The sequence below is a fragment of the Netta rufina genome, assembly GCF_964035555.1.
Source record: "Netta rufina genome assembly, chromosome: 20".
Classification (NCBI taxonomy): Eukaryota; Metazoa; Chordata; class Aves; order Anseriformes; family Anatidae; genus Netta; species Netta rufina.
In genome coordinates, this window is record NC_140144.1 from 4,554,382 (window position 1) to 4,582,350 (window position 27,969).

The 27,969-nt window shown below is 53.1% G+C and overlaps 1 protein-coding gene across 1 annotated transcript in view; it reads right to left on the reverse strand.

Moving 5' to 3' along the window:
- The window catches only part of ASTN2 (astrotactin 2), a gene marked incomplete at both ends in the record, with an annotated part of 316,075 nt that overhangs the window by 198,397 nt on the left and 89,709 nt on the right, over window positions 1–27,969 (reverse strand). Inside the window, 3 exons of the mRNA XM_084298804.1 lie at window positions 474–620; window positions 15,352–15,459; window positions 23,145–23,294. Coding sequence (XP_084154930.1) covers window positions 474–620; window positions 15,352–15,459; window positions 23,145–23,294 — 405 coding nt within the window. The remainder of the gene's footprint in view (window positions 1–473; window positions 621–15,351; window positions 15,460–23,144; window positions 23,295–27,969) is intronic.

The window sequence follows — 27,969 nt, forward strand, 5'->3', positions numbered from 1 at the left end:
AAAATGAAATTTGCCCTCGTGTTACTGAAAACTTGCACTTGACGCTCACTGCACATTATAAAGAAAAGGTCAGTGAAACACAACAAATGCAAGGAGCCCAGTCGGAGAAAGCAATAAATAGTGACAGCAGCCCTTGTCTAATTTTTCAAAGCATCTCTGCCTGTGCTCAAATGCTACCAATTTCACTCTGCACTGCTGCAAGGGGCTGGGACAAATGGATCAGCTGCTGCAGGACAGGAGCATGCATAAGCAGGCTCCCGGGGCTCATCAGTGAGTCCCGATGAGAACAGGAATATCCATCAGATGTGTTCAGTGATAACAACAAAGGTGCAATCGAGAAGAGGAAAGTTTACCCCCATGGTGTGGTCCTCTAGAGATGCCTGCTAAGGTGCTGACTCAGGGAGGCTTTAGGTAAGCTATAAAGAGAGCGGCTGCTGTGGGGTGAAGGGGATCTGATGCCCATGGGGTCTTACCATCGGCGATGAAGTGCTCGGGTACATGAAGTGTCACCTTTACAGTCAGCGGGCAGGAGAGCTGGGAGCCGCACACCATGGCAAGAATGCAGGAGCTGACCGCAATGAGGGTCAGGGCTGTCTTGTTGATGGGGCTTTTCATCGAACCTGGAAGGCAAAGAGAGTGGTGGGTGCTGCGGGAGGGACCCGCCTCGGCACCCCCACCCCGAAAGGCCCCCCCAGCTTGCTCTGCTTCCCCCTGCCCCGTGAAGACCAGAGCTCCTGGATCCTTCACACCCTATTCTTCCCAGCACGGTTTGCTCATGGTCCTGCAGGCTCCTGCAGCCAAGCCCCAGGCAGTGTTCAGCAGCCGAGGTTTATGTGGCAAATTTTATCAAGTCACAAAAACAATCAAGCCAAATCCGAGGGCTGCCGGTACCATGGCATCATTTACTCTTGCTTAACACCAGGAGAAATCTATGTCTACAAATTTTATATAGCATTGCTGAGCGTTAATTATTTATACAAATATGTATAAAGATTCAGTCATCACGCAGGGACTATGATGAACAACAAAGCGACCTACAGAGCCAGCCGCTTCTTACAGGCAGCAGAGATTACAAGAGAAGTTTCATTTTGGCAGTCACAGAAGCTTACGGTACCTTCAAAAAAAGCAGCTCACAAAAGATTTTGTTCCAAGTGCCAACTCAACACTTTCCAACGTTAAGAGGGGCTTCTGAAGCCAGCACCTGGACGGGACGTGGGTCGCCTGTCCCCAGCTCCATGGCCATGTGCTGGACACGTAGGGTAGGGGATGTCTGCACGGAGTAGCCATCAGCTGGGGACATCCCATCGTCCTGCTTCTCCCCTGCTGCTCTGTGCAGACCTGCACGCACAGACAGCCTTGTTTGGCACCTCGTGTTTTATTCTTTCTTTTTCCTTTCTTTCTTTTTCATTTTTCTCTCTTTCTTTCTTTCCTTCTTTCTTTCTTTCTTATTTATTTTTAAGCAAACGGAATTATAAAATCATAGAATAGGGACAACTAAGGATGCGACAAGGTGACTAGGAAGCACCAAAAAGGCCTTTATGTCTTGGAAAGATGCTGAAGGGATCAAGCCTTGTTCTGACTACAGGAAGCATCATGCTCACAGGCTCTCATCCTCCCGAGAGATTTCAACCACCTGGACATCTGCTGGGAAAGCCACGTGGCAGGCAGAAGCAACCCAGGAGCCTCCTGGTGTCCATAGAGGACAACTTCCCTGTCCAGACATTAGACAAACCAACCAGAGGAGATGTGTTACTGGACCTGGTGCTCACCAACGCGGAAGAACTTGTTAGCAAAGTTAAAACTGGGGGAAGCCTACGTTGCAGTGACCATGCCCTGGTTGAGTTTGTGATCTCAAGGGATACGGGCCTGGCTGAGAGCAAAGACCCTGAACTTCAGAAGAGCCAGCTTCCAGCTGCTCAAAGAATTAGTGGCTAAGATCCCATAGGACACAGTCCTTAGGGACAGAGGATCTGATCAGAGCTGGATCTCTTTAAGGATGTTTTCTTTGGAGCACAAGAGCTCTGTTTCCCATATGCAATAAATCAAGAAGGGAAGGTAGGAAACTGGCATGGTTGGATAAGGTCCTGCTGCTCAAACTCAGCCAAAAGAAGGAAATGCACAATTAGTGGAAACGGGGCCATGTGCCCTAGGAAGAGCACAAAGACGTTGTCTGGATGTGCAGGGATGGGATCAGGAAAGCCAAGGCACTGACAGAACTAAACTTGGCGAGGGAGGCAAAGAATAACAAGAAGGGGCTCTACAGGTACACTGGCCACAAAAGAAACACCAGGGAGAGCGTAGCGCCTCTGACAAATCGAGATGGAGAACTGGTAATGACACACGTGGAGAAGGCAGAAGTACTTAACAACTTCTTTGCCTCGGTCTTCAGTAGTGGTCAGGCTTCTCTCGTGTCCCCAAACCTCTGGGTAGGGGCTGGGGGAGCAGAGTCCCCCCACTGTAAGCGAAGAGGAACTTCATAACCTCCTGACGCTACTTAACTACAAGTCTATGGATCCTGACGACATGCACCCCAGGGTCCTGAGGGAATTGGCTGATGTAGCGACCAAGCCACTCTCCATCATATTTGAAAAATCGTGGCAGTCAGGCGAAGTCCCGAGTGACTGGAAAAAGGGAAACATCTCTGCCATTTTTAAAAAGTGTAGAAAGGAAGACCTGGGAACTACAGACCAGTGAGCCTCACCTCTGTACCTGGCACGATCATGGAACGAATCCTCCTGGAGGCAATGTTAAGGCACATGCAGGACAAGGAGGTGATCTGGGACAACTAGCACAGCTTCGCCAAGCTCGAATCGTGCCTGACCCATCTGTTGGCTTTCTGTGATGGAGTAACTGCATCAGTCACCAAGGGAAGACTGATGTCATCTACCTGGACTTCTTCAAGGCCTTTGACATGGTCCCCCATCACATCCTAATCTCTAAATTGGAAACATATGGATTTGAAGGATGGACATCTGATGGATAAGGAATTGGCTCAATGGCCACACCCAGGGTGGTCAATGGCTCTGTGTCCAAGTGGAGGCCGGTGACAAGCAGTGTCTTAAGACGAGCAGTGACTTAATTGCATTGTTCCTAGCCCTGATAGTTCTCATTGAACACAACTAGAGTGAGGGCGTGCTGCGTTGTTGGTGAATCCGTGACTGTGATGGTTCGGTACCCTCAATCTGACCGGACCCATATTGGTAAATACGTTATTGGTGAACCTGTGACTGAATCCAACCAGACCCATAATGGTTAATCAGCTACACCTCTTAACATGACAGCTGGAAAAGACCTCCATGATCACCAAGCCTGACCTACTGAGTCCACTCACTAACCCTCATTCAAAACATCCCTTGAATACCTCCCAGGATGAGGACTTCACCATGTCCCTGGGCAGCGCATTCCAGTGCTTGACCACCCTCTCCACGAAGAAATTCTGATATACAACCTAAACCTCCCCTGCTGCAACTTCAGACTGTTTCCTTATATGCTGTCACTTGTCACCTGAGAAAAGAGACCGACACCTTCCTTGCTGAAACACCCTTTCAGGTAGTTGCAGGGAATTCAAGTAAAAGCCAAAAAATAACTCAGACATCAGCAGGTCTAGAGTCACAAACTCACCAGTGGCATTAGGATGGCTGAATCAGGTCATCTGCAGTGTAGGGGGACAGACCAACCCCAGACGACGAGGGGAAAGGATGTGAGAGTGGGCAATGAAGAAATGTTTGGGAAAGACCTGGCTGCCCCACGAGATGCAGATGCTCTTGTTCAGTGCAGGCCAGGAGCAAGCATGAGCCACCCTCTGATGATGGAGAGAACCAGGAGAAACCATCCCCTGGCCTCTGCTACCCCATCTGTGGGTCCCTACGGCCCATGCAGGGGCAGTCCCAGCACCCCGAGGCCCAGGAGCTGCACGTTGTTCTCCCCAGCCTGGCCCCTCCATCAGCATCATGTACCGGGATTGCAACAGACACCTCGCCGTCCAGCTCTGCAACTCCTGAAAACTATTTGGGGAACACAGAAATGCCAATGAGAGGGCAGGGACCAGCACTACACCCAGCTGCTGCACAGGCTGTTACAGTGCAGCCAAAATGTCCCAGCTGCTGGCAGACCGGTCCGTGTGCCTGCCGAGGATTCAGGCAAGGACATGTCTTTATTTTTGGAACTTGATCCAGCTCCCCCTCCTTGCTCTCTGCCATCATTATTTCATCAGCAAAGAGAGATTTAAAAAGCATCTGCTTAAAAATTGAACGGGAAATGCATCTAGCAAGTTAGCACTCGCGTGTTTCACCCGATAATTTCATCAAACCCACTTAGAGATGCGGGTGTCAGAGCAGGGAACTGGTGTCCAGGCTGGGCCTGAGGCACAACCTGCATTTTCCAGGCCAGCAGCGTGCCCCATCAAAGCCTCCCCTGCAGCAGGATGGAGCCTGCACCATGGGTGCTCCTCCTGACATTTGCAGGACAAGAGAAGTGACTGATCTGCTGGGAAACACCCCATCTGCGACCAACAGGAGTATGCAAAATGATTATTTATGAAGCATCTTTCACTTTCCTTACGCATGCATCATCTAAACAGCCTTCCCACCACTCTTTCACAGCTTTATCACCCATCTCCTGTGCCCTCCACCTTGCCATGCCCCCTTTTCCTTTCCAGTCTATTCCTATCATTAGCGTAAGTTAGCACCTCCAAACTCACCCTCTTGCAGGGCATGCTGTGCCTGCCACAAACCCTTCTTTTGGTTGGCATTGCTAAACTAATGCAAAAAGAGAAAAGAAAAAAAAAAAAAGATGGAGAAAACCTGCCATTGAGATAATTGGACACAGTCAAGTACACAATAGAGCAGAGAACACTGGATTTTACCATTATAAATCACCTTTCAATCCAGGGTCTTAAAGTGCTTTGCAAACATTATATCACAAATCCCTTATGAGTTAGGCAAGCATTATCCCCTTTTTACAAAGAGCCTGAATCACAGGTACGACAGCAGCCTTCACCACCCTGCAGCAGAAGCCGAGCTGGGATTAGGGTCTGGGGGCTCCCATCCCCATCTCCTCCCCATCACTTCTCTCTCTGTGACTAAGAGGAAAGGTGCACAGGGGCCTGAAACAGCAAAAAGCCCCTTACAGCTCAATGAGTTTGAGCTTGGCTGCCCAAGGGCAGGGACAACGTGCTGCAAGTCTCCTCTAACTGCCTTCCCCGCTTCTCTGCCTTCCCCTTCCTGCTCGTTTCCACCACACTGCTAATTGCTGACCTCTAGAACTGCCTGAAGTTGGCTGTCACCAACTGAACCAAATCCAGGGGAATTGTGCTCGAGCAGAAATTCTGTTTCCAGCTCAGCTCTTTATTGCTTATGACCAGTTCCCTGCCAGGCTTGAAGGCAGGCTATTAGGAAAGCAGATCCTTTCCTCCCTCTTTAAACAGAGGTACATTTCTCGATTTCCATCCCCTCGCCTGCCCCTCCGACCACTGACACTCCAGTAGAAGTGTTTGAACACCCATCTGGAGATAAAAAGCTGAGTGCCAGCCCTCTGAAAACACAGCTGTATTCTTAACAACACAATGCTAACTAAACAAACCTCAACAGGTTCACCAGGGCTACGTGCTCCTGTTCAAGATGTGAAACAATGAATAATTCCTTCCTTGTCCTGGAGGTGGGAGCCAAACCGGCTCAGTAATTCAGGAGGAGCTGTGCCTGGGCACTTTCCCTCCTCCTTTTGTAGTCTCTGGGCTTCCAGGAAAATGTTTAATGTGCAGATTTTAAAACTCAGTTCCACTGAACTTCTTTAGCTACGGGGAAGAAATGCAAGACCTTCCCAGGCAGAGGCTAGGACTCAGCAGCCCATGAGATCCCCAGCACACAAGCTAAGGCTTGGCTCAGGTATTCTGTGGTCCAAAAAGAAAGGCCCACAGTATGTCCAGGCACAGCTGAGACCAAGCTTGCTCCCCAGATTCTTCTGCACTAGCAAATCCTTTCTATGTTGAGATGCTCTCAGCCTGCTTTTAATTAAAGAGGTCTGTGCTCTGCTTTGGATGCTTTCAGCAGAGCATGAGGGTGCTCTAATGCTCAGTCTTGGCTTTAGCCTAATTTGCAGGGAAAGCAACAGGAGAGGCACCTCTGTGAGCCCTGACACCCCAGCGCTGCCAGTGCCCGGGGGGATGCAGCAGGAGGATGGACAAGAAGAAGAACTAATTTCTCCTTGAACAGGGAGAAATGAGCTCCCCTTGAGCCCTGGGCTGCAAGAACATTGGAGAGAGGAGGAGAAAGAAAAGGCAAACTGCTCTGGTGTAGGGCAGAATCATACTTGAGAAGCTTTCTTCTACCAGCCCCATTAACCACAGCTTAATTAAGACTGGAAGACGGGAGGAGTTCAGGAATCTAAACCTCACTTAAAGCCTCTGACCCGAGCGTTGGAGCAGCTAGGGCAGTGGTTGAGGGCCTCTGGCTCCTTCCACCTCTCCACCTGGGACTTTTTTCCCCATTAAGCACTGGTGCCAGTTAGCCCAGCTCCAGCCTCACAGAGAGCGTGTGAGTCCTTCCGCAGCCAGCTCAGAACCAGCTTGCAGAGCACCGAATTCCCCCAAAGATTTTGCACCTGCTGCAAGATGAAGATAATTTCAGAGCCACCAGTGTAAACACGCTGCAAACAGACCCTCCAAATGCACCGTGTCTCCTTGGAAATATAATTTACTTATGCAGTTAATTACTTGCGGCTTTGTATATTTTCCCTTGCCCACCTAAAGGACAGGGGTGGGAGAGACGCACCAACAAAACTCCAGGCTCATTTCTTTTTGCTATTGGCAGCGCTGCTTAAATTCGAGAAAGGAGAAAAAAAGAAAGGTAAGTTCAGAACACGTATGGATTTACAAGCAACACGAATATCCTGTGCTCTCGGTAATACGATGTTTCTAAATCAGGCTCATAAATACATGCTTGGGAGATTAGTCTATAAAAAAAAATAAACTTTAATTACCCCATCTTTATCAGCACACAGCCCATAGTGTTAGCCATATGTAGGCGTTAAACGCCAAGTGCTTCACAATCTTCCCCACCCCCCGGAGATAATAGCATAATACAGCATGTTTCGAGGCTACTCGGATATTAAAATGCATTTCTATCACCCGAGAAAGACAGGGATATGGAAACCAAAGCAGCGGCACAGCAAGAGGTGGGACTGCTTAGCAACGCACAGCCACCAGCACCGGCACCACAGCGCGGCACCGGCACCACGGACACCACAGCATGGACAGCACGGCACGGACATCACGCTATGGACACCACAGCATGGACACCACAAACATCATGGCATGGACACCACAGCATGGACACCATGGCATGGACATCACACTATGAACACCACAGACACCACAGCATGGACACCACACTTCCGACACCACAGCACGGACATCACACCACAGCATGGACACCACACCACAGCCACCACACTGTGGACACCACAACACCAACACCACAGCATGGACACCACCCCACACCACAGACACCACACCACAGCCACCACAGCCACCCCGGCACTGCCAGCGGGGCCTGGCTGCAGCCTCCCCGGGGTGCGGAGCCCCTGATCAGGGCCAGGCCGCAGCGTGCCCGTGCTCTGCGCTGCTTTCTGCACGCCAGGCGAGTTCACCGCTCCTAATGATGCTTCTTTATGTTCCAGCAGAGGCTCATTAATACGGTACAGCAGCGTTTCCAGGACAGCCTCACACACGGAAACATCTCAAGGTGTTTTACAAGCGGGAGATCATGTTAAATCAAATCAAATACCAATCAAGCTAAGCGGCAGTGGTGGCAGGCTGCTATGGGCACAGAGCGTCCCACACTCTGCTCTCGCCACCCTTCTCCCCACCCCTGCCCCAAACCAGGTCCCAGGCACTGCTCTCCCCTTCCTCCTGCCAGCCAGGGCTCCCCCTCCACCTCAGGGTGTCCCTGTTCCTGGGCCAGCAGGATGGAGAAGCCCTGACCACGCAGCTTCGGTCCCCACGCTGGGGACACTGGTTGCCTGGTGAGCACCCCCCCAAGCCCTGAGACCACAAGGAGGCACGACGGGGAGACGAGGAGGAGATGCCCACATTGTGCAGCAGACGGGGGAGATCAGATGGTTCTGGATTTATGGAGGGTTTGATCTTGCTAAGAGCGTGCGGAATCAGATTAATGCTGTTAACGCTTACGAATTGCCCATTAGCAGAGAGCTGAGCTGCAGCACAGGAGGCTGCGGAGAAGGAAGGCAGTGGTGGGGTGGGGGCTGGCAGCCGAGCCCCATGTGCACAGCAGCCTGCGTGCCCCGTGCTCGCTCACCCCCAGCTGCTGCCACGCTCCTGGAGCATTAATGCTCCGGTACCAAAGGGATGAATTCGGTTTGTATCCGTCCAGCTTCCAGCGGGGATACCCCCTTGCTCTAACATACATCTAGCAGCCTGGAGGGAGATGCCGCAAGCACAAATCAACGGGGAGGAGGAGGAAAAAGGGAGAATGAGGGGAGTGGAGGGAAAGGAAAAGCCCCAAAAGCCAGCGTGGATGAGGGCAGGGAAGGAGAGGGGACCAATGGAGAAGGCAGAGGTGGCACAGATTGGTGCCTCCTTGGGGACCATCACCACCAGGGCCATTTCTCTCCTGCTGTTGTTGCTTTTCTTGAATTTCCCTGGGCATGTACAATTAAAATCAATGAAGTCAGCTTTGCTTTCATGTTCTCAGTGTGGAATTGGTTGGGATAAAATCACATTAAAGAAACAGTTACATATTTAAAGCCAGAGACTGCCTGCACTGGAATTTTCTTGCACGCAAATCAATGGAAACACTTCTCTCGGAATTGAAGTCTGTTTTTTTTTTTTGTTTTGTTTTGTTTTAAACTCCAAATGAATCCCAGTTTTACACTATACAAGCACAAAGGCAAATCTGAGCGGAAGGCTTTATTTCAAGGAGGGTGGAAAGCAATTTTCAATACAGCACAATGAAAACATATTTCCTCCAGGAAAAGAAAAGTAATCATTATCTAGAAAATAGCTCGCACCAAGTCACAGCCCAGAGAGGATTGCTCTCAGCGAGCACTGGGCTGGGCAGACAGACTGACTGGGGAGGCTGGGGGTGAGATGAACCAGGGGCTGTGGTGCCCGTGGTGCAATACCCCACGTCCCTGCTGGCTCTCCACATGCCCTTGCCACCGCCTGCAGAGCCAGGCTGTCCTGCGGCCACGCCACAGGGCAATTGGGCTAGGACTTCCAAAGCCAGCCATGCAAAAAAAAAAAGGCAAACAAACACTTTACCTCCCCTCCCTTCCTTCTGGAACAGACGCACAATAAAAATCTCTGCTCTGCAAGAGCTCCCCGGGGTTGGGGCATGGCCGTGCCTCGGTTTCCCCAACAGGAGCGAGCTTTCCCAGCAGAGCCCTGACAGACGCTGCTCTCCACCTCCTCCCCCTGCTCAAGCCAGAGGAGGAACGAATCTCACCACGGGTGGGGAGAGCAGCGGCACTGCACCACGTCCCCTCCGCTACCCGTGAACCCGCGCCCCCCCACCCCGCGTCTGTGTTGTGCTTCCCATGGAACAAGAGACTTGTTACCATGCGGAGGGCGACAGCGGAGCGATTAGCGAAATTTGTTACCCGCATGCTCTGAACAAAATTAAATTAAAAGTGCTGCTTTGCTGTCAAGATAAGGGCCAAGCCGGGGAGATAATTTTTCACTCTCAAACACTCAATTACTCGCGGAGGCTGCATCAGATACAATCAAAAAATAAATAAATAAATAAAGAGGCCCACGCTGCCGCTGGGAACAGATGTAAAAGCCGTTATCTCCAGCACAGTCTGGGGATGTTAAAGAGCCTGAGGCTGCCACGGCACCGGGACTGCTTTAATTACAGACCCCTCTGCTCCCCAGCCCATGCTTTGTCACTGGCTCCCCGTGGCAGCCCCTTTCCCCAAAAAGCTGCCGGAGCAGCCCAAACTGGGCTCCCCTGCAGGAACAGGCATCAAACTGAAGGAAAGCAGTGCAGGGGCGGCTATTTGCTGATGAAAAAAAAAAAAAAAAAAAAAAAAAAAAGCACTACACTACGTTTGTTTGCTCTCTGGAAAAGGGGCACTGACGACAGAGCTTTGGTAGCCAAGAATGTGAAGTGACAGCATCCTCAGCTGTCCTGGGGGACGGGGGGCAGGGGGTGCACCCCAGCACTCCGCGAGGTAAGGACGTGCATCACACTGCTACCCAGAGGTGTCACAGGGGTTGTCCCCTCCTGGGTGCTGCAGGCAGCAGCACAGTGAAGCAGCCGGGTAGGTGTGGAGCCATCGGGTCTTCCCCGTCTGTCCGTGCTGGCAGCAGGGCTGCGTTTCCTTCCCGGTGGACAAGCAGCAGGAAAGCTGAAGGAGCTGGGGCACGGCCAGCCCTGGGAGAGGACACACTAAGCGCAGCCCAACAGCAGGAGGCACAGGACAGGCTGATTATTCCCTCTGGCCAGTGTAAGCAATGAAAAATGACATGTTTGCATTATCACCTTTTCTTTCCCATTTGATCCCTGACGGCGTCCGTGATGTGCGAGGGCTGCAGGTGGTCCAGCAGCCGGTGCAGCTCAGAGCAGGGACGCGGCTCGCCGAGGGCCTGGTGACACAGTGACACGGTGCCCACACCGCTGCATGTCCCTGCTGGGGCTGGGGGTGCAGTGCACGTGGAGAGAATCACCCAAATTTTATTCTGACTTTTGTTTAGTTCCCCGTGAAATAATAAATGCCTGCTGCCTCTGGAGACAGGAGAGGATCAAAGTGAAACTTCCTCACATGTAACAGCCCCTGAATAACTAATATTCCCTTATAAAAGGCCTTGTTTTATACACCAAATACAGAGGCAGATCAAAGCTCATCTTCTCATTTCTCTAACAGCTCTCAGAAAACTTTGCAAGCCATCCAGGCACAAAAAGCACGCGCACGTGGCTGACACCAACCCAAAACCCCTAACGGGGCTCTGCTCACTTGTGCTGATATTCCAGAGCACGGTGCTGGGGAATGATCTGAGAGTCTCGTCCGTGGAGGTCTAACCCAAGGGCACGCCACGCCACATGCTGCCATCCCTGGGGTGCACAGCAGGTCTGCTGGGGTGGAAGCAGGTTATTGGGACAGGAGAAGGTAACGGGCACAGGAAGGCAGAACCCAGATGAAAACGGTGCCTGGAAATCAGGAAGGAGCTTTCTCTCCTTCTCTTGGAAAAGATTTCAGGGAGTGTCAAAGCAATTAAAAAGTCAGGAGTGGCGGAGAAGAACAAGGAGGTAGAGAAGGACTGCTAGAGGTGTCAGTGGGAAAACAGGATTGATGGGAGTGAACGACAGGACAGCGCGTTACGTGAGCAATGAGACAACTGGCAGCAAAAAATCCATGCTCTGGGTAAGTTAAGGGTAAGGAATGGGTTGGGGATCTAAGGTTTAGGGGTTAGGGTTGTTAGGGTTTCAAGAGAAAGTGCAGAGTCCCGTTGTGTGGGGGGTTGTGTAAATGCTCCCAAAGGGAGTTCAGGTCTACCCAAAGGCTTCCGTTGGGAGCAAGGTAAAATGGGAGAAATTGGCAACGTATGTATTCTGTTAGGGTCATAACAAAAGTTCAGGTTAGGGATGTTAGGGTTTGGAGAGAGAGAAGGCACAGAGTCCTGTTGTGTGTGGGGTTGTGTTAAGGTTAGGGTAAGGGTTACTGTTAGGGTTTGGGTTAGCGTTCAGGTGAGTGAACGCTAGGGTGTTAGGGTTAGTGTTAGGGTTAGGTTGGGGGTTAGGATTTGGGTTCGGTTAGGGTTAGGATTATGTTTACGGTTTGGGTTAGGGTTAGGGTGGTGGTTAGGGTAAGGAATAAAGAACAGTTATGGTTCGGTTAGGGTTAGGTTTAGAGTTAGGATTACAGTTTGTGTTAGGGTTAGGGATAGGGTTAGGGGTAGCTCAGCCTTTAGGGTTAGGTTAGTGTTAGGGCTACTCTTAGGGTTAGTTCTGCCGTTAGGGTTAGGGTTACAGTTAGTGTTGGGATTAGGGTTAGGTTTAGCATGGGGGTTAGGGTAAGGGTTAGGGTTCGTTTAGGGTTTGTGTTACAGTTAGTGTCAGTGTTAGGGTTCAGGTTATCTCTGCCATTAGGGTTAGGGATAGGCCTTGGGTTACATTTAAGGTTGTTTGGAAAGAGAGAAGGTACAGAGTTCTGTTGTGAGTGGGGTTGCTTTAGGGTTAGGGATAGTGTGAGGGTTACACTTGTCATTAGGGTAAGGGTTAGGGTTAGGGTAAGGGTTAGGGTGGGGGTTAGGGTTAGGGTTCATTTAGCGTTCGGGTTAGGGTTAGGGTTCGGGTTAGTTCCGCCATTAGAGTTAGTGTTAGGGTTACAGCTATGGTTAGGGTTATGGATAGGTTTATTGTTAGGGTTAGGGCTCGGTTACAGTTCAGGTTAGGGTTAGGTTTAGGGTTAGGGTTAGCCCTGCCATTAGTGTTAGGTTTAGGGTTAGGTTTAGGGATAGGGTTAGGCTTAGGGTTAGGTTTGCTTGGAAAGGGAGAAGGTGTAGAGTCGTGTTATGTGGGGGGGGGGGTTGTAAAGGCTCCCCAAGGGAGTTCAGGTGTACCCAAAGGCTTCTGTTGGGAGCACTTTTTGATGGGAGAAAGTGGTGCCGTATGTGTTTTTAGGATCCTAGTCAGTGTTAGGTTTAGGGTTTTGTTTGGTGGTGTTTGGAAGGAGAGAAAGTGCAGCGTCCTGTTGTGTGTGGGGTTGCGTAAAGGCTCCCAAAGGGCGTTTGGGAGTTTGCCCAACAGGCAGACAAGGACCGAAGCTCCACAAGAAGTCCTCTTTTGCTTTCATACACTCCTCTACTAAATTCTCCGGAGAGTTTCTAAAAGGAGGTAGACATTGGTGGTGTAGGGGATCCTACAGCCCTTAAAGCTGGGAAGACACACGCTGCATCATCCTGGGGGCTGCAGACACGCAACGTTCCTACCTCTGCTGCTGGCCTCATCAGCGTTACTCCTCCGTGCATTCCCATCCTGCAAACCAGATGTCAGCGTCTGCTGGTGCTGAGATAACCGAGCAGCCAGACCCATCACAGCACAGTGAGCTCGCCCTCGCTCAGTATTTACCTCTGGGAACATCCTGCTAATTTACCTTGTCAAGCACACCCGTGGGCCTCATGAAACCTGCAGCCTTTCTTCTATAGCAGAAAAATAAAGCCTGCAACCACTTAACCAGCCTGCTTTGACGCAGCACAAAGTCAAAGAGAACCCACACAACACCTAAGTGGGAACTTCCCATCACATCACCTGGGATCAATGACTCGACGGCATCAGTAATTGTGCTCAGTCCTGCAAAACCTGGGCTGAGGAGAGGAGTCTCGAGGAATTTCTCTCCTTGGGCCTGATAACTATCGCACGGCACCAGCAATGTCACGCAGCCATTGCAGAATCAATATGGGAACATCATTGTAAGAATTAACTGCATCTGACGATGCGTCCTTCTCTATTAGAATTATGATCTTGTCCAATTATGGATCTTTGCTGAACTTGTAATTATGAGTTTGGTACTGTGGCTTCCCACTAAGCTATTGCTTTCCTTCCACAAGGGATAGAGAAGTCAATGAAAGGATAATGGAAAATTCCTTTCAAGGATGCTGCAATGGCAAAATTTATCTAAACGGGAGGGAAAATACAATAGGGACTTTATGCAAGACAATTCCCTTGTTTACCCATTACTGAACACAAACAAAGGTGTTTTCTGCAGCATCGCTCAAGCCCTAACACAAATCTAAAAACCAGCTCTGCCTCCTGAGTTCCCCTCAAAGGCAGTCATCAAAGCTTCACAGGTGAACAACTCCTCTTTCAAAGAAAAATAAATGTATTCTTCCCATTTATCTGTTCCTTTACATTTGCATACAAGAAGCATAAACGAACAACCCAAAGCCAACGTTCATGTCAGTAAGAATATCTTTGTGCTGGGTGTATGCAGTGCAAGCGTGTTTCAAGGCACTGGCAGAGCACTTGACCTAATGGGGATGGTATAAGGGCACCAGGAAAGCAAAGCTGTGTTTGTTTTTCCTTCAAACACAATTTCCTGCTCCTTGCTTGGGCACCACCTCCCCTCTGCCAACAAAACAAACCCAAACCCCAACCTCAGCAACTTTTCCAAGGTACCCATGGACTCGCCCACAGCCCAGGAGTTCAGATAACTCATTGAGAAAACAACTCTTAGTTCGCCACACAACCAATTTCTTTCTTGTTTTCTAAAACAGGCATCAAAAAGTCTTTTAACTCCTAATCCATCTATATTAATACTGCAACAAGTAACTTAAGTCTTGATTTCTCTCCCTGCTTTTCATCAAAAGCTCCTTTTAAACTCAGTGGGAATTTCTCATGCTTCTAAAACACGCTGGGGGAAAAAATAAAACCCGAATTCCTTACATTCATCAGGAACAAATGCCATACGCCATGCACACGTGTGTTTATTGCTGTGTGCAATCATCAAGCTGATCGTAGGTGTGGAGGCAATTTCACATTCAAATTAAACACATTGTGAGCATTTATCTGAATGCCTAATCACTGAAACAAACGGAGCTGCACTTGCGGCGGTGGGCGCAGGCACCTACCTAGCACGCTGCTCGCTGCCGACGCCTGGCTCGGGATGGAAAACCAACGGAGGGAGCAGCCCCTCTGTGCAGTTATTAAATCGCTTCCCAACAGAGTTATTTCCTGACAGCAATTTTGCAAGTGCAGCAGCAGCAAGGGTTGTGCTGGCCTCCTCCAAAAAGACTGGGAACTGGACAAAATGCTTTGGTATTGTGTCACTGCAGGAAACACGGACGCTGGTTTCGAACTGCAGCCAACAGTGCCATATCTCAGCTTTGCTAACTCACAAAACTCTGGTCTGTAAATCCCTGCCCCTGCCCTCATTTTGGGTTCGTTCCTTTTAATTGCCTCTGTGTTGGGAGGGAGCACGGGAACTCTCCGTCGGGCAGGTGCTGCAGGTCCCAGGCAGAAGAGCAGCACCCAAAAAACCCTCTGCCCCTGAGCCACCCCAGCGCTGGCCTGGCAGTGGGATGTGGGAAAGGGGCTGAGGAGCCACTGTTTGGGCTGCCGACATATTTACCATAACCAACTCCAGAAACAATCAGAGAAATATTAAGCACCTCAACGACACCGCTGGGAAACGTTACTGATGGATCCTGATAGATCCTGCACCCTGCTGCATCGCGGACACGGCGCTGGGATACCCTCACCATGCAGACTGCTCGCACGGCCCTCACCCACAGCCGCGTGGCAGCAGACGGCATTGCCCCAGGGCAGAGCCACGGTGCTCAGCTATTTTTTTCTCTCTTACACCCATCCACGCCATGGGTGGCTGTTTCGTTCTTACCTTTGCTTCGCCTCCTGCTCCGGTACTGCTCGGTGTAGAAGGTGAGCTGGGTTTCATCGTCCGCCTCCGAGCCCGAGTTGCCTTTGGCGCGTCCAAACCCGATCCCACCTGCAAGCAGCAGAGCAGAGCAGGTCAGTGCTGACAGGGGGAGTGCAGCAGCGCAAGCAGCAAGCTCCTCCACACGGCTGGTGCCTGTGGGGTCTAGTAACGGTGCCTTTAGGGCCCCCACCACAGAGTGGGGGGCTGTTCCCCCTCCCTGCAGCATCAGCTCACCCCAACAGCCACAGGACAGCCAGCAGCACGCATCCTTACGCTGCCTGCCAGGCTCCAACGTCATAAATATCTGGCACAAGCTCCACAAGGCACTGGGCTGGCTCTCAAGGATCGAGGTCTGCCTGCTGAGGGAGCTGGGGACATGGCTAGGGACCTGGTTAGGGTCCCTGGGTTAGGGACCTGGGGACACTGAGGGACCCCCTGCGTCCCTGTGTCAGTGCCCAGCTGCTAGGGAGGAGCAGGCATCTGAAAATCAGCACGGACTGGCAGAAAGCCTGCAATCCTAACAAAGTTTTGAGCAAAGAGGTCTCTGGGGGTTGTCAGTGGGCCTTTAAACTGCCATTAAAATATTTTAGTGTTTTTTAAAAATCCTTTATTCTGGGCAGAAGCACAATTTCTTGGCAGGAGGACAGAAAATGAAAGTGCTGCCTTCTGCCCTGGGAAATTCTTCACCGCCAGGATGATGGGTGGGCAGGCAGAGCCCCGGGGGCAGCCCGGAGCTCCCGCACAGGGGGATGTGCTCCTATCCCTCCGTGCCCTGACCCCATGCAGCACCCTCAGGGCAGCAGGAGAAGGAAGGGAAGCAGCCCCAGCATCTCCCTTCCTCCCGCAAGCAGCCGGGAGGACTCAGCGCTTGCACATAGGTCCGGGGACTTCACAGCCTCAGCGTAAGCCACCCCCTGCTCTTATTCAGACCTCCTCATCAGAGCAAAGATCCCACTTCAGGATGCAGAGTCCAAGGTTTTGAGGGGCAAGGCTGCGTGGTAAGAACAATACGGCACATTCTCATCAGGGAGAAAATCTGACCCAGGTCCACGGGCTGCAGCCCTGCCAAGCATCCCCTCTGCAGCCCCACAGGGACAGCCCCAGTCCCCTCTACTCCCAGCGGTGCCCAGGGGCAGAGACAGATGCTGAGCACAGGTTTTCCCCGTGGATGAAAGGAGAGGGGTGCAGAAAGGCACAGGAGCAGCTCTCGGATGCCCAGAGCCGGGCAGTGCCCACCGTGCGAAGCATCAAGGTGGAGCAAGAAGCCCGGCAGCCAAGGAAGGGCTCGGCGATGATCCCCGCCGCTGTAAATGCTGCCGGGTGTTTGCTGTTTTACTGCCAGGTGTGATGAAGGGCCCTAAAGCCTAGCTGTTAATTACCTGGTGTTACCTGGGTATTTTCATTACGGTCCTAGAAAGACAGCAAGCAGCAGGAACGTGCAAATGCAGCACAGAGCGGCGATCAGGGCTGATGCCTCTGGCTGTGGTCTGGGACCCCTGCCACAGCCGTGCCCCCCCGGACTACCAGACCCAGGACCTCGGTGTCCTCCCCACCTCGCCGCACGATTTGCTGGTGCCTGCTGCAAACGCCAGGGCCAGCAGGGAGCAAGCAGCAAGTCCTGGTGGGGCAGCAGGAATGGCTCCAGCAGGGCTGCAAAACCAGCAACCAAAGCAAAACCCCTCAGGGAAGGACGAGGAGGGGAAGGGGATCAGGTTCTGCTTGGCCAGGCCCCGCTCTAACAGCGGCGAGGGCTGCCAGCCCGCATCCCAGCCCCTGCAGCTGCCCTGCGTTTGTTTGCCGGCTGCGTGGCGGTGATGGATGGCTCTGACATGTTGAATTACTCAGGCTGGATGTCTTCGGAGAGCTGGTGACAGCAATATTGCATTTTCTTATTACCCAGAACCGTGCAGGATGTCAAAGTACGAGAGGTGGGGACCCGCGCCAGCCCACAGCACACACAGCTCCTCCGACCCAGCACGCGGTGCCCAGTGAGGAACCGTGGCACCGGGCAGGGAAATGCTTTTATCCATCCCATACGGTGGGGACACCGGGATTCATTCTGCCCGTGGTTTGCAGGGAGAAATGAGCAGGCAGGATGGAGCAGTGCTGATCTGTGACCGATGCCACCACGACTCTGGTGGTCCCAGAGCCTTGCAGAAGCCTCCCCTGGGCCGGCAGCGTGTCAGGGCGCTGCTGCCAGCACGTGGAGCCGGGCCAGGATGCTCGGGGCCGAGAGCACCGGCGCTGCTGCCATCTGCCTGCGGCCGCTGGGAGGGAAAAAAGATCCTGATCACTGCAACCGATCGGGGAAGAGTCCCTTCGACATGGGAACAACGACCCCGAGGCGCCTGCGACCAGCGATGCACGGGCAGTGCTGTGCTAGCAGCCCACGGGCTGCCCGGGCTCCCTGCGGCGCAGCACTGCGCAGGAGCTTTTTAGGATATAAGACCTGACGCCGTGCTCGGTTCCCAAAAAACATGCCAAAAATAAAAAGACCACAAGATTTTGACTCCTGTTTTAGAGGTTTACATCTGCAAAGCACAGCAACCTGCTCTGGAAGGACTCGCAAACCCTGCTGCTGATTTCCCCCGGGGCTGGCACCCAGCGGCACACCCGCAGCACCCCGGTGCGGCCCCTTGCCACTGACACCCGCGGGTGGAACCGGACCAGAAGGACAGCACTGGGAAAATGCCCGAATGCCCACGTCCCATGGCTGGGACCAGCCCCGCAGCGACAGGCAGATGTCTCAATAAAGGTGCTCTCGTCGCTAATCCTGTTTGCAGATTTACAAGCTCGCTAATCCCCTCAAACAGATCCCGGCTCAGCCCCGCGCTGGGCAGGGTGCGCGCTGCCGTTTCCGAGTCAGGCGTTCATTTAGATGGAGCGAGGCAAGGATCCAACGCAAACACATCCCGTGGACGCGTAATTAAAGAGTCTGTCATTAATGAGCACCCCTTACAGCCCAGCCGGGGCTGCAGAGCCCCTGTAATTTGGGCAGCTGGGGTGTCCAAGTGCAGGTGCACAGACCCCAGGGCTCCAGGCGTCCTGCAGAGCAGCCCCAGCATTGCTCCCCCAGGCTGCTCGGGGGGTGGCAGGGCCACCAGCACCCCCACAGCCCCTCCATGGGTGACGGGACATAAAGCAGTCAGGAGGGTGCAGATTTTCTGCAATTTTCCTATTAAGAGGTTCAGCTGCCGAGCAAGAACTAAGGAAGCGAGACGCAGGAGCCGCAGGCTCCGTCCTGCCGAGAGCCTCTTTGCTGGCCAGCCCCACGTGTGTTTTTTAAATGCGTGTTTCTGTCATTAAAAAAAGAATAAATAAATAAATAAATAAATAAAATAAAAGCAAATGAGGAAATAAGAACTGGGAGCTCTCCGGGCAGCTCCTGTCGGAGGCTCTCAAAACCATGGCCCTGCCTGCTAACATAAAAGGGTTTCCCACATCCATCCCCTCCAAGAAGGGGCCAAACCCTGACCCTGCAGCTTTCACTGCCCACGACCTCCCTGCAGGATGGCGGCTGCTGCCTGTGCTGCAAGCTGGAGCCACACAGCTAGGTAGGTGGGAAGTTTCAGGTGAATTCATTTACCCCCCAAAAGCGTGCCACAAAACTGGAAAGCTGCCTACCAAAACGTGCCCGGAGTAAGGTAAATCAGAAGTGGAGAGGGGGAAAAAAAGCACACAAGCGTTTTCTCTTGAAATGCGGACAATCGATGCAAAAATGACAAAAGGAAGGAGCCTCTAAAAAATGAAGCACTCCGCTCAGTTTGTCATTGCGGCAGGCGTGTACACACACACACACACACAGGCACAGTTTCCAGTTAATTACAATTCTTCCTTCTCATCAATCTTCACTGTCCCCTCCCTGGACCACACTGTGCTCCTGCAGCAGGATGTGCCCAGCCCCCTCCCAGCCCTCCCAGCGCTCACACAGCCCACGGGGACACCCTCGGGGTCCACTTTCAGCAAGGAGCAGCCGAGGGGAGCTGGATGCTTTGACCCAGATGAAGGGAATGCCCTGTCTGAACCCCAAAAACCTCCCCAGCAAAACCAACAGCTCCATGGGACGGGGGGCAAAGGAAAGGAATTGCAAACGCAGCGGGGATGGGACAGCCTGCCCGAGCCCAGCCCTGCCTGTGTAGCTTTTGGTAAGTTATGGCACAGGGCAGACCTCTAAAATGTATTGAGACACAGCCCTGACCAACACTAAATCAGGTCTCGGGCCCAACAACCTGTTAATTACTTATTTATTTTAAAAGGGGAGAGCACCATGGAGCTTTCCTATTGACCACGGAAGATGAGGCGAGCTGCGCACGGAGGGCAGGACGGCTTGGCCACCAGCCCCACCACGACGCTGCACTTCAGGACACTTTTTACCAACACAACGATGATTTTTACAAACGCAGCGATGATTTTTGTTTACAAATACAAAATGCACCAGTGGCCAGGGTGCTTTTAAGTGCCTACCCCAGGAGAGGGCACCAGACCCCGCTCGGAGCCCCGGCCTCACCCAGCGCAGCGCGACCCTGTCCTGCTGCTGGCCTGGGGACACCGGGCTGGGGGTGCCCCAGGTGTCCCCGCCTTGGAAAAGTGCAGGTGGGTGAAACCCAAGACAACGAGGCTGCTCCAATTAGCACCGTAATTAATGGGCATCCTGCTAAAGAGAGCTGGGCTGGAAGAGTAATTTAATTTTTTTTCCCCCCTCCATCTGATTTTCGAAATCTCTCCTTGTCAGCTCCGAGGGATGCTGGTGCCGTGCATCACGCACTACATCCACTCGGGATCTGCAGAGCCACCAGCGCTCCTGGCAGGACACCTAACCCGAGGAGCCCAGGGCAAACCCCAACAGCTCCGTTCTGCTGTAGGACTGAAGGATGTGCAAAGAAACTGAGTGCCCCACGAGGTCAACGTCCCAGCTCAGGGACCAGCCCTGGACCCCAAAAACCCTGGTGACCAGATCCTGAACGTGGCCCCACAAAGCACGGAGCCCGTCCTGACCCACCCCAGAGCTGGGTGAAGTCAACCTTCTGCACCCGCAGCCCCGTTATCCCCACTCCCTGTATTACTTATAAACCCTAAATACAGCCCACTCGATAAAAGTGTTTGGGGAGAAAGTTTGTATGAAACAGGCATTCAAAAAAAAAAAAAAAAAAAGTGGTACTGTAAATAGAGAGGGGGGTTTGTGCTTTCTTTTTTTTTGGTGTTTTTTTTTTTTTTTTTGATTGTTTTTTTAAAGAGCAAATCTTGGTAACATACAGCCTTTCCCAGAGCTGTTAGAAACCCTTAGTGCGGGATCAGAGGCAGTGGCAGGCAGCAGGCAGTGGTTTAAATGCTCTTAGCGGGGGGAAGCGGAGCAAGGCAGAGCTCATCCGAGCTGTGTGTGCTGGGCTGGGTGTCGGGTTTGTTTGTTTTCCACTGCGGTTTTTATTCCTCCTTTCTTTCCGTGAGGTACTCGGAGCCTTTTTGGAGCCTTTCTGCAAAGGAGGAAATCCTTTTGCTGAGAGCAGTTCCTGCCGAGCGAGCACTCCAGCTGTAGGACTCTGATGAGGTTAAGCATTAATTAAATCGAACCGCGAGGAAATAATTACACACACGCATCCGTCAGGCCAACTTGTCACTACCCAGTAACAAAGTTGGATGCAAACTCCATCAGCACAACTGTCATGTGGCTGTTAGGGGGAAATAAATGCATCCCAAACGGACAATTTCATTTAGAGAGAGGGAAAAAAAAAATGGATTGCGAAGGATTAATGAGGCGAAGGGTTTGTGTTTGCAGTTGGATGTAAAATGCAAACATCCTACATCGTGATATCATCATTTAACCTTAATGTGCGGGAGCGCTCCGACTGCCTGCCCGCCGGAGGGACGATTAATGCTGGCCCTAAAACCCAAATTTCCGAATGGGAGGGGAGTGGAGGCGGCGTGGAGACATCGCTCCTGACCCCGCACAGCGCCCGGCCTCGCTTCACGTGCGGACAGAAATGGGAACGGGAGGGGAGGGAAGGGAATGGCCCCGCTGGGAGCTCTTTGCTGGAGTTGCCGGAGCTGCTTTGGTTTTCAGGGCTCTTTTGGTGGTTTCTGGTGATTAAATCTTTGAAATTTTCTCAGGGAGGACTCCCATAAATCTCCCCTTAAAGTGTACGGGGTCTGGTATGCCCTAGGGCTCCCCACCACGTTCGAGGGTGCACACAACCACCAGCGTGAGCACTTCAGGGAGGAGCAGATCCCCACGAAGCCACCGGCACAGAAAGCTCGGTGTGCAGGCACCGTGCTCACCCCAAAAACCTGCTGCTGAAAGGGCACCCCCGGCACACAGCCCCCGAGGGGACAGACGCTTGTGAGAGAGCAAAGCTCAGCAAGGGGCAGGGCAGGGAGATTTGTGGCCATGCAGCTGGGCGTGCTCTGCCTCCCAGGGGTCCCCGCTCCCTGCTGGGTGCGCAGACTGCAGCAGCAAAGCCCCAAGGCGAAAAAAAAATTCCCTTTCATAGCATGGGGCTGGCCAAACACGCTCCTGGGGGTGTGCAGGAGACCTCCTCCTGCCCGGGAGATCTTCTGGAGGATGCTCAGAAGACCTCAGCCTGCCCTGGGGCACCCTTGGGTGGGTGCAGAGGTTTGGTGGGAGGCAGCGAGCAGCAGCAGGGAGCTGGGGCAGGCGTCACCCCAGGGATGGGGGCTCAGCACCTCGGCTGGGGGCTGGCTGCAGCAGTGCCCATCGTGCGTCCTCCCAGCTCAGTGAGGATTAATCGACGTGCCCCACTAACGACCAAAAAGCCTCTTGCCTACGTGTGCTTTAAAGGGGAAATAAAATAATAATAATAAATAAATTTAAAAAAAAAAAAATCAGGGTAATTTCAGCAGACAGTCACTTTGGACCCTAAAACATGCCCCCCTCCTCCTCCCTGTGTATGCTAAAATGCAGATATATGGATTTGAATAACTACTAGAAAACAAACCAAATAATTTAAACCAGTTAAAGAGTCAGAACATTTTCTTCACACTGAGTGAATAATTTATGGGCAGAGCTGAAAAAAAAAAAAAAAGCTCTCTCCAGGCCTGTATCGCAGGAAAATGTATCCAGAATAAAAGATCACATTTCAGACTCATAAATAAATGAAAAACAAAACCAAGAGTAAACAGAAAGCAAAGTATTTCCTCCCTAGCTCCCCGCAGTGTGCTGGGCAGACGCGGCCAGGCCCCCTCCTGCCTAGCCGTGGGGCCAACTCCTGCCCCGGGGCTGTGCCAGCCCACCTTCTCCTTTCGCTCCAGCCTGGTTGCCAAAGCTACACCAAGCCCAACAGCACCCCAGCACGCTTTGCAGTGCCCTAAAACGCTGCTCCCGCCCTCTGCGCGACCCCTAAAATAAGTGCAAACTAACCAAAATACTGCGAGCACCGGCAGAGCGCGGCGAGGAGAGGTCCCAGGGATGCCAGCTACATCCAAAATGAGCCTCAGCCATTTCTGCAGCTAAAGCCTTGCCATGAAATGGCATTTCACACCCACGACAGCCCGGCTAGGCAGGGCGGCTGGGCAGGGAGCAGCCTCACACCGGACCCAGACGCATCCCTGGGGAGGACACGGGGCGGCACCGCTCCCACCCACCTCCACCAGGCCATGCGGAGGATGCTGCGGGGGGTTCCTCTCCTCACCCCACCACCGAGGAGCTCCAGGGGTCCCTGTGGGCCGAGCCCCTTGCTCCTTTGTGCCTTTACCCCCGGGCCAAGCCACCAGGACACGGCACACCGCCGGCAGCAGCCTACCTCGGGGCCGGCTCCGGCGTTTGCGTCTCCCCACGGAGGTGCTGCGCAGCGCAGGCTGGAGCTGGCCGATCTCGATGGGCGTGTTGGTGCGGAAGCTCTCCTTGAACTTCTGCATCAGGGACTCCACCGTCTCCTGCGTCACCTCGGGAGCTGCAACAGCAGCAAAGGGACCGTGGTTAGAAGGTGCCCCAGCGCCCCCAGCCCCACCGGCACAGCCCTTTCCTCAGGGAGCCTCAGCCCCTCGGGTCAGCAAAGGACATCAGCCTGCCAGGTCACCCAGAGAGCTCCTCCCAGCCCTTCCCAAAAACACAGAAACAAGCAAAGGAGGAGTTTACGGAAATTACTTTTTTTTTTCATGCTGCTTTACAGCTCTCTTGATCATTCCTTGCCCCTTCCTGCACTCGGAAGCCTTGTCCCAAGGGTTTAAAGCAGGCAGAACCCCACCGGCAGCCACACGGAGCCTGCACCCCAACCCCAGGCTTAGCAGCTTTTGGGTTCTCCATTTACACTGCTCAAGCCCAGAAAAGACTTTGCTTCGATACACCACGGCAGGCTTGATGATATTTATGCAACTGCTCTCCCAGTTCTCACCCCCCGGCACCCAGAAATACCTTTTAAAAAAATAACAAAACCCAAAAAAAAGCAGAACCGCCCTGCCAAACCCTCCACAGCAGGTAGAAAACAAAAATGCTTGCAAATGGCAAAGATGAAATTCAGGATCAAAAAATTCATCCTCCAGAAGGTTACAGAGGTCACTCAGGTTTAACAAACAGCCCAGCCTCTGTCAGCCCCCCCAAAAAACCCGTCAGCAGAACACCACCTCTGGCTCCGTCCCCATCGCAAGGGTCCCAGAGCCTCGGGTTGGCTCAAGAAGCTCGCCCTGCCTGCAGAGCACCCATGGGGGCTGGCACAGACCACGCACGTCCTGCTCACCTGGGGATCAGCCCCAGCATTTTGGAGCTCCCCAGGTGATGCCCAGACCCGTCGCAGCCCCAGCAGAGCTGTGCTGGACCAGGAGGGACTCGGGGTGTGCGGCCGCACCGTGCCGTGGTCTCCAATCCCCTGGGCAGCTCATGGGGAGCCCGTGTTAGTGCGCCGTGAGGAGGTGGTCGGACAGGACAGGGTGTTTGTAATCCTCAGTGAGGATTTGGCTCACACATGGAGACACAGAAGGCTTGAAAAGTGGCCTTGCAGAGCCCTGAGCACGCAGAGCATCCCCCCTGCACTGCCAAGGAGGGCAGGGGGAGGCAGGGAGCAGGGAGCAAGGTGTGCCAGCTCCAGGCAAGGGTTTCCAACCTCACAGCTCCTCTGGAGAGCAGGGGCCCTGCAGCCCCCAGGTACCTGTGTCTGTCCCGAGGGATTGAGGCTTTCTGGCACCCCAGGGGGCTTCTCTACACCCGCATGCCACAGGGGTGCTGAAAATTTGCCAAGGCTGTCGCAAGGGGATGGAGAGGAGCCGCCCGGCTGCTGCTCCTCATCTGCACAGGCACACCAGGAGGGCTCGGAGAGCTTCTGCATGAAGCCATCAGCCCGGTGCTGCCACACAGGGCGAGGATCAGACTCGCTGCCTGGTGAGCACTGAAGGTGGAACTGTTTCAAGAAAGCTCCAGAGAGATGTTGGCCTCAGGGAGCAGCCACGCTGCATCTCCGGATTATTTGACATCAGGGTCCCCCAGGCACCACACCTCAGAGCCCCTAAAGCCCCTTGAGAGGAGAGCTTCCAAGCAGCAAGCACCACAGGACCCTGCGGTGCTGGATCCCCCTTCAGACACTATCCGGGGGGAACTATAAAGCAGGAAAAGGTCCCAACAGCGCACCTCGTGCCATCCTCTGTGCTATTCCCGACAGCACAGCACACGTCCCAGCACAGGGACGGATGCTGCGGGAGCGGTGGCCGGCAGCAGGCACGGCTCAGCCCCTGGTGTGGTGCCTGCAGGATGCAGGAAGGAGGAGGTGGAGATGTGCTTGCAGCTCACGAGGAACCACGGCGAGGTCGCAGCTCCTGCATGTTCCCTGTTCGGCTGAGAGGAGCCACGGGGTGACTGCTCCCCACCTGGAAACTGCGCTCTGCACCTCTGTCCGCAGCCATCCCAAGGCATCTGCTCCTGTGCTCATCTGTGGGTAGCAGGGGAAGGGAATAGGGAACAGGTATCGTCTTCATGGGGAGACAGCCAGAGCAGCCACCAGCTCTTTGCAATGCTACGGGTATTTAGTCTAACTCCAGGAAGGAGGGAGAGGAAACCCAAGGGTCTGACCACTCAGCCCGTGTGCGCTGGCACATCCGTGGCCTTTCCACCCCTGAGCTCTGGGGTTTGGAGCAATGCAGAAAAATGTGAAAATCCCCGTGCCAACGTGATCTCAGGAAAAGGAATTTGATGTGGCCGGTGGGGCAGAACCAGAAGGAAACCCCCACTGACAACGGAAAGGCAGCTGTGCTTCAAGCGGCACAGCAACGGGGGGCACGGGCTAAGGGAGGACCCTCCCCGCACTGCCAGCCACGACAAAAAGGAGGGAGAAGACAGCAAAGACGACAACATCCAGCAACGCCAGGGTGCACCATGCTGAGCGAGGCTGGCAGGACCCTACTGAGCCTGGGGGTGCCCACCACAGCAGACACAGACCCCCCAAACTGCAGCCCTGGCTTTCCCCACACCGACATGCACACACTGCTACGGGGGGACGGAGACCTCACAGCCACACGTGCTTGGCTCTGGACACACCAGGACCACCGGGCAGAGCCCATCACTTGCCTCCTCTCCTGCCCCCAGCTCCCAAGAGGAAGGAGATGGATTCATCAGGACGTAGCTCACACCTCATCACGGCTTCGGGAGTTTTCGAAGCCCCACAGGGGTGGTGAGATCCGCCCCGGGGCCTGGCACAGCACCGCCACCATCTCCGTCTCATCGCGTCCCAACAACGCCTCTGGCAGCACGGAGGCAACCCAGCACCCAGCTGAAGCAGAGGAAACGCCGGGTTCCTCAGCCTCCGCAAAATCAGCTTCCACCTCCACCAGCGAGCTAAGGACACAGCTGAAGGTCGCCGTACCTTTGTAGAGCACAGCACACATCACACACCTCCCTCCTGTCCACCCCCGTACGCTATTCTGAAAGCGATTTGTTCTCCTTATGGCTCCCCTATTCGTTTGCACATCTCCCACAAAACAATTCAGCTCAATAGCCTTTCTTTCTTTCTTTTTCCTTTCTTTTTTTTTTGCTGGCACAAATTGCAGTGAGAAAATATGTTCTTTGGCTTAAAAATTACAAAACCCAAAAAGTCATCAGCGGAACAGTGTGAGCGGTGTTTGGGTAAAAATACACCGCGACCGCGCTGGGAAGCAGCAGCGTTTGTTCCAGCCTCCGTGGGACTCCCACTGCAGCGAGAGCTGCGCCTGGGCTCTGGGGGTTGTTTGGGGGAGAGAGACTCAAACCAGCCCCTTACCTCCCACGGCCAGAAAGAAGCCCTCAGCCTTGCTGTTGGGGTGTTTTAATGTCTCTGCACATCCTCAGAGGATGCTCGCTGGAGAAATGCCCTCAGCCTAAGCTCCTGCAGCCACAGAGACCCACTCAGTGCCTACAGTGGGGAAGGAGGAGGACTGGCAGCTTCTCTCCAAACTCAGCGCCTTGGTGAGATGCTGGAGAGCTGCACAGCCCCACAGCCCAGCCTGCAGCACGTTCAGACACAGCAGTGAGGCTCAAGAGTCCACAAAGGGAACAGCTTCACTGAGCATCCCAGTCCTTGGTGCTTGGTTTCAAAGTTCAAGTCCCCGGAGCCACGAGCATCCCTGCCCTCATGCACCACCTGCACCCTCGCAGCTGTGGGAGGAAGGTTGGGGAGGCAAGGCTGCGTGTAGCAGAGCCTCCCACGCTAGATATTGAGCAAAAAGTATTTAAAAATACCTGGGTTTGTAAGCACCTGGTTTTCACGTTGCTCTCTTTGATTTCTGAGTGTCAAAGGGTCGCATATCGATCTCCTGGTGGTTAAAATGCTCCCAGGTTCGGAGGGGAGGTAGCAGCGAGAAGCCTGGCGAGCAGCTCGAGCGCTGCTCAGCTGAACACGCCGCTGCGCCGGGATCGAAATGCTTCACGAGAACACGTCAAACTAAATTAAGGATTAACTGCAAAAGTTTGGATGCAATTAGAAGTCAAGGTTGGAGGGGTTTTAGCTCCTCATTTACTTTGACTTTTGCATTCCTGTCTGCTGGCCCCGTGACCACGCGCACGATGCAGCCTCCGCATCTCAGAGGCCAGCTCCTCGTGAGAGCAGCTCCTTCCCTCTCACCGACTGCTTCCAGCATTTTTCGACCAATTCACCTTCACAGCACAGAGGAGGGTGCTCTCCTGTCAACCACTGGTGCTGGCTCTGACAGCCTCACGTACCACTACAGCCGTAACGCGCTCTGTAAGCATCAGGTACGTTCAATGGCTTAATACCGGTGTAATTGTTCCCTCTAAATCAACCCCCTGACTTTCCATGAGCTTATTTTGATGTTACTGGAGGGGCATTTTGGAGATTTCTATTTTACAAAGTATTTTAAGAAATCGACTTTCCCATCCTGCTTGGGATGAGCACGACTGTCACAATGCTGGAGGTGTTCCACGTGCTGGGAGCCCTGCTGGCTCACCAGCTCTAAATAATGGGTGTTTGTTGTTTTCCGAAGCATGAAATAAGCAACGGTGTTTGTTCTAAAACTGGGATGTGGGCTGATTTCCAACAGTGCCACCCTAAAGGTACTAAGCTCCACAAAGCGGAGAGCTTCACTAGCATAAAATTAGATAATTATGACAAAGGCTACGTGATAAAGGTAGGAGAGATTTGTACGACCATT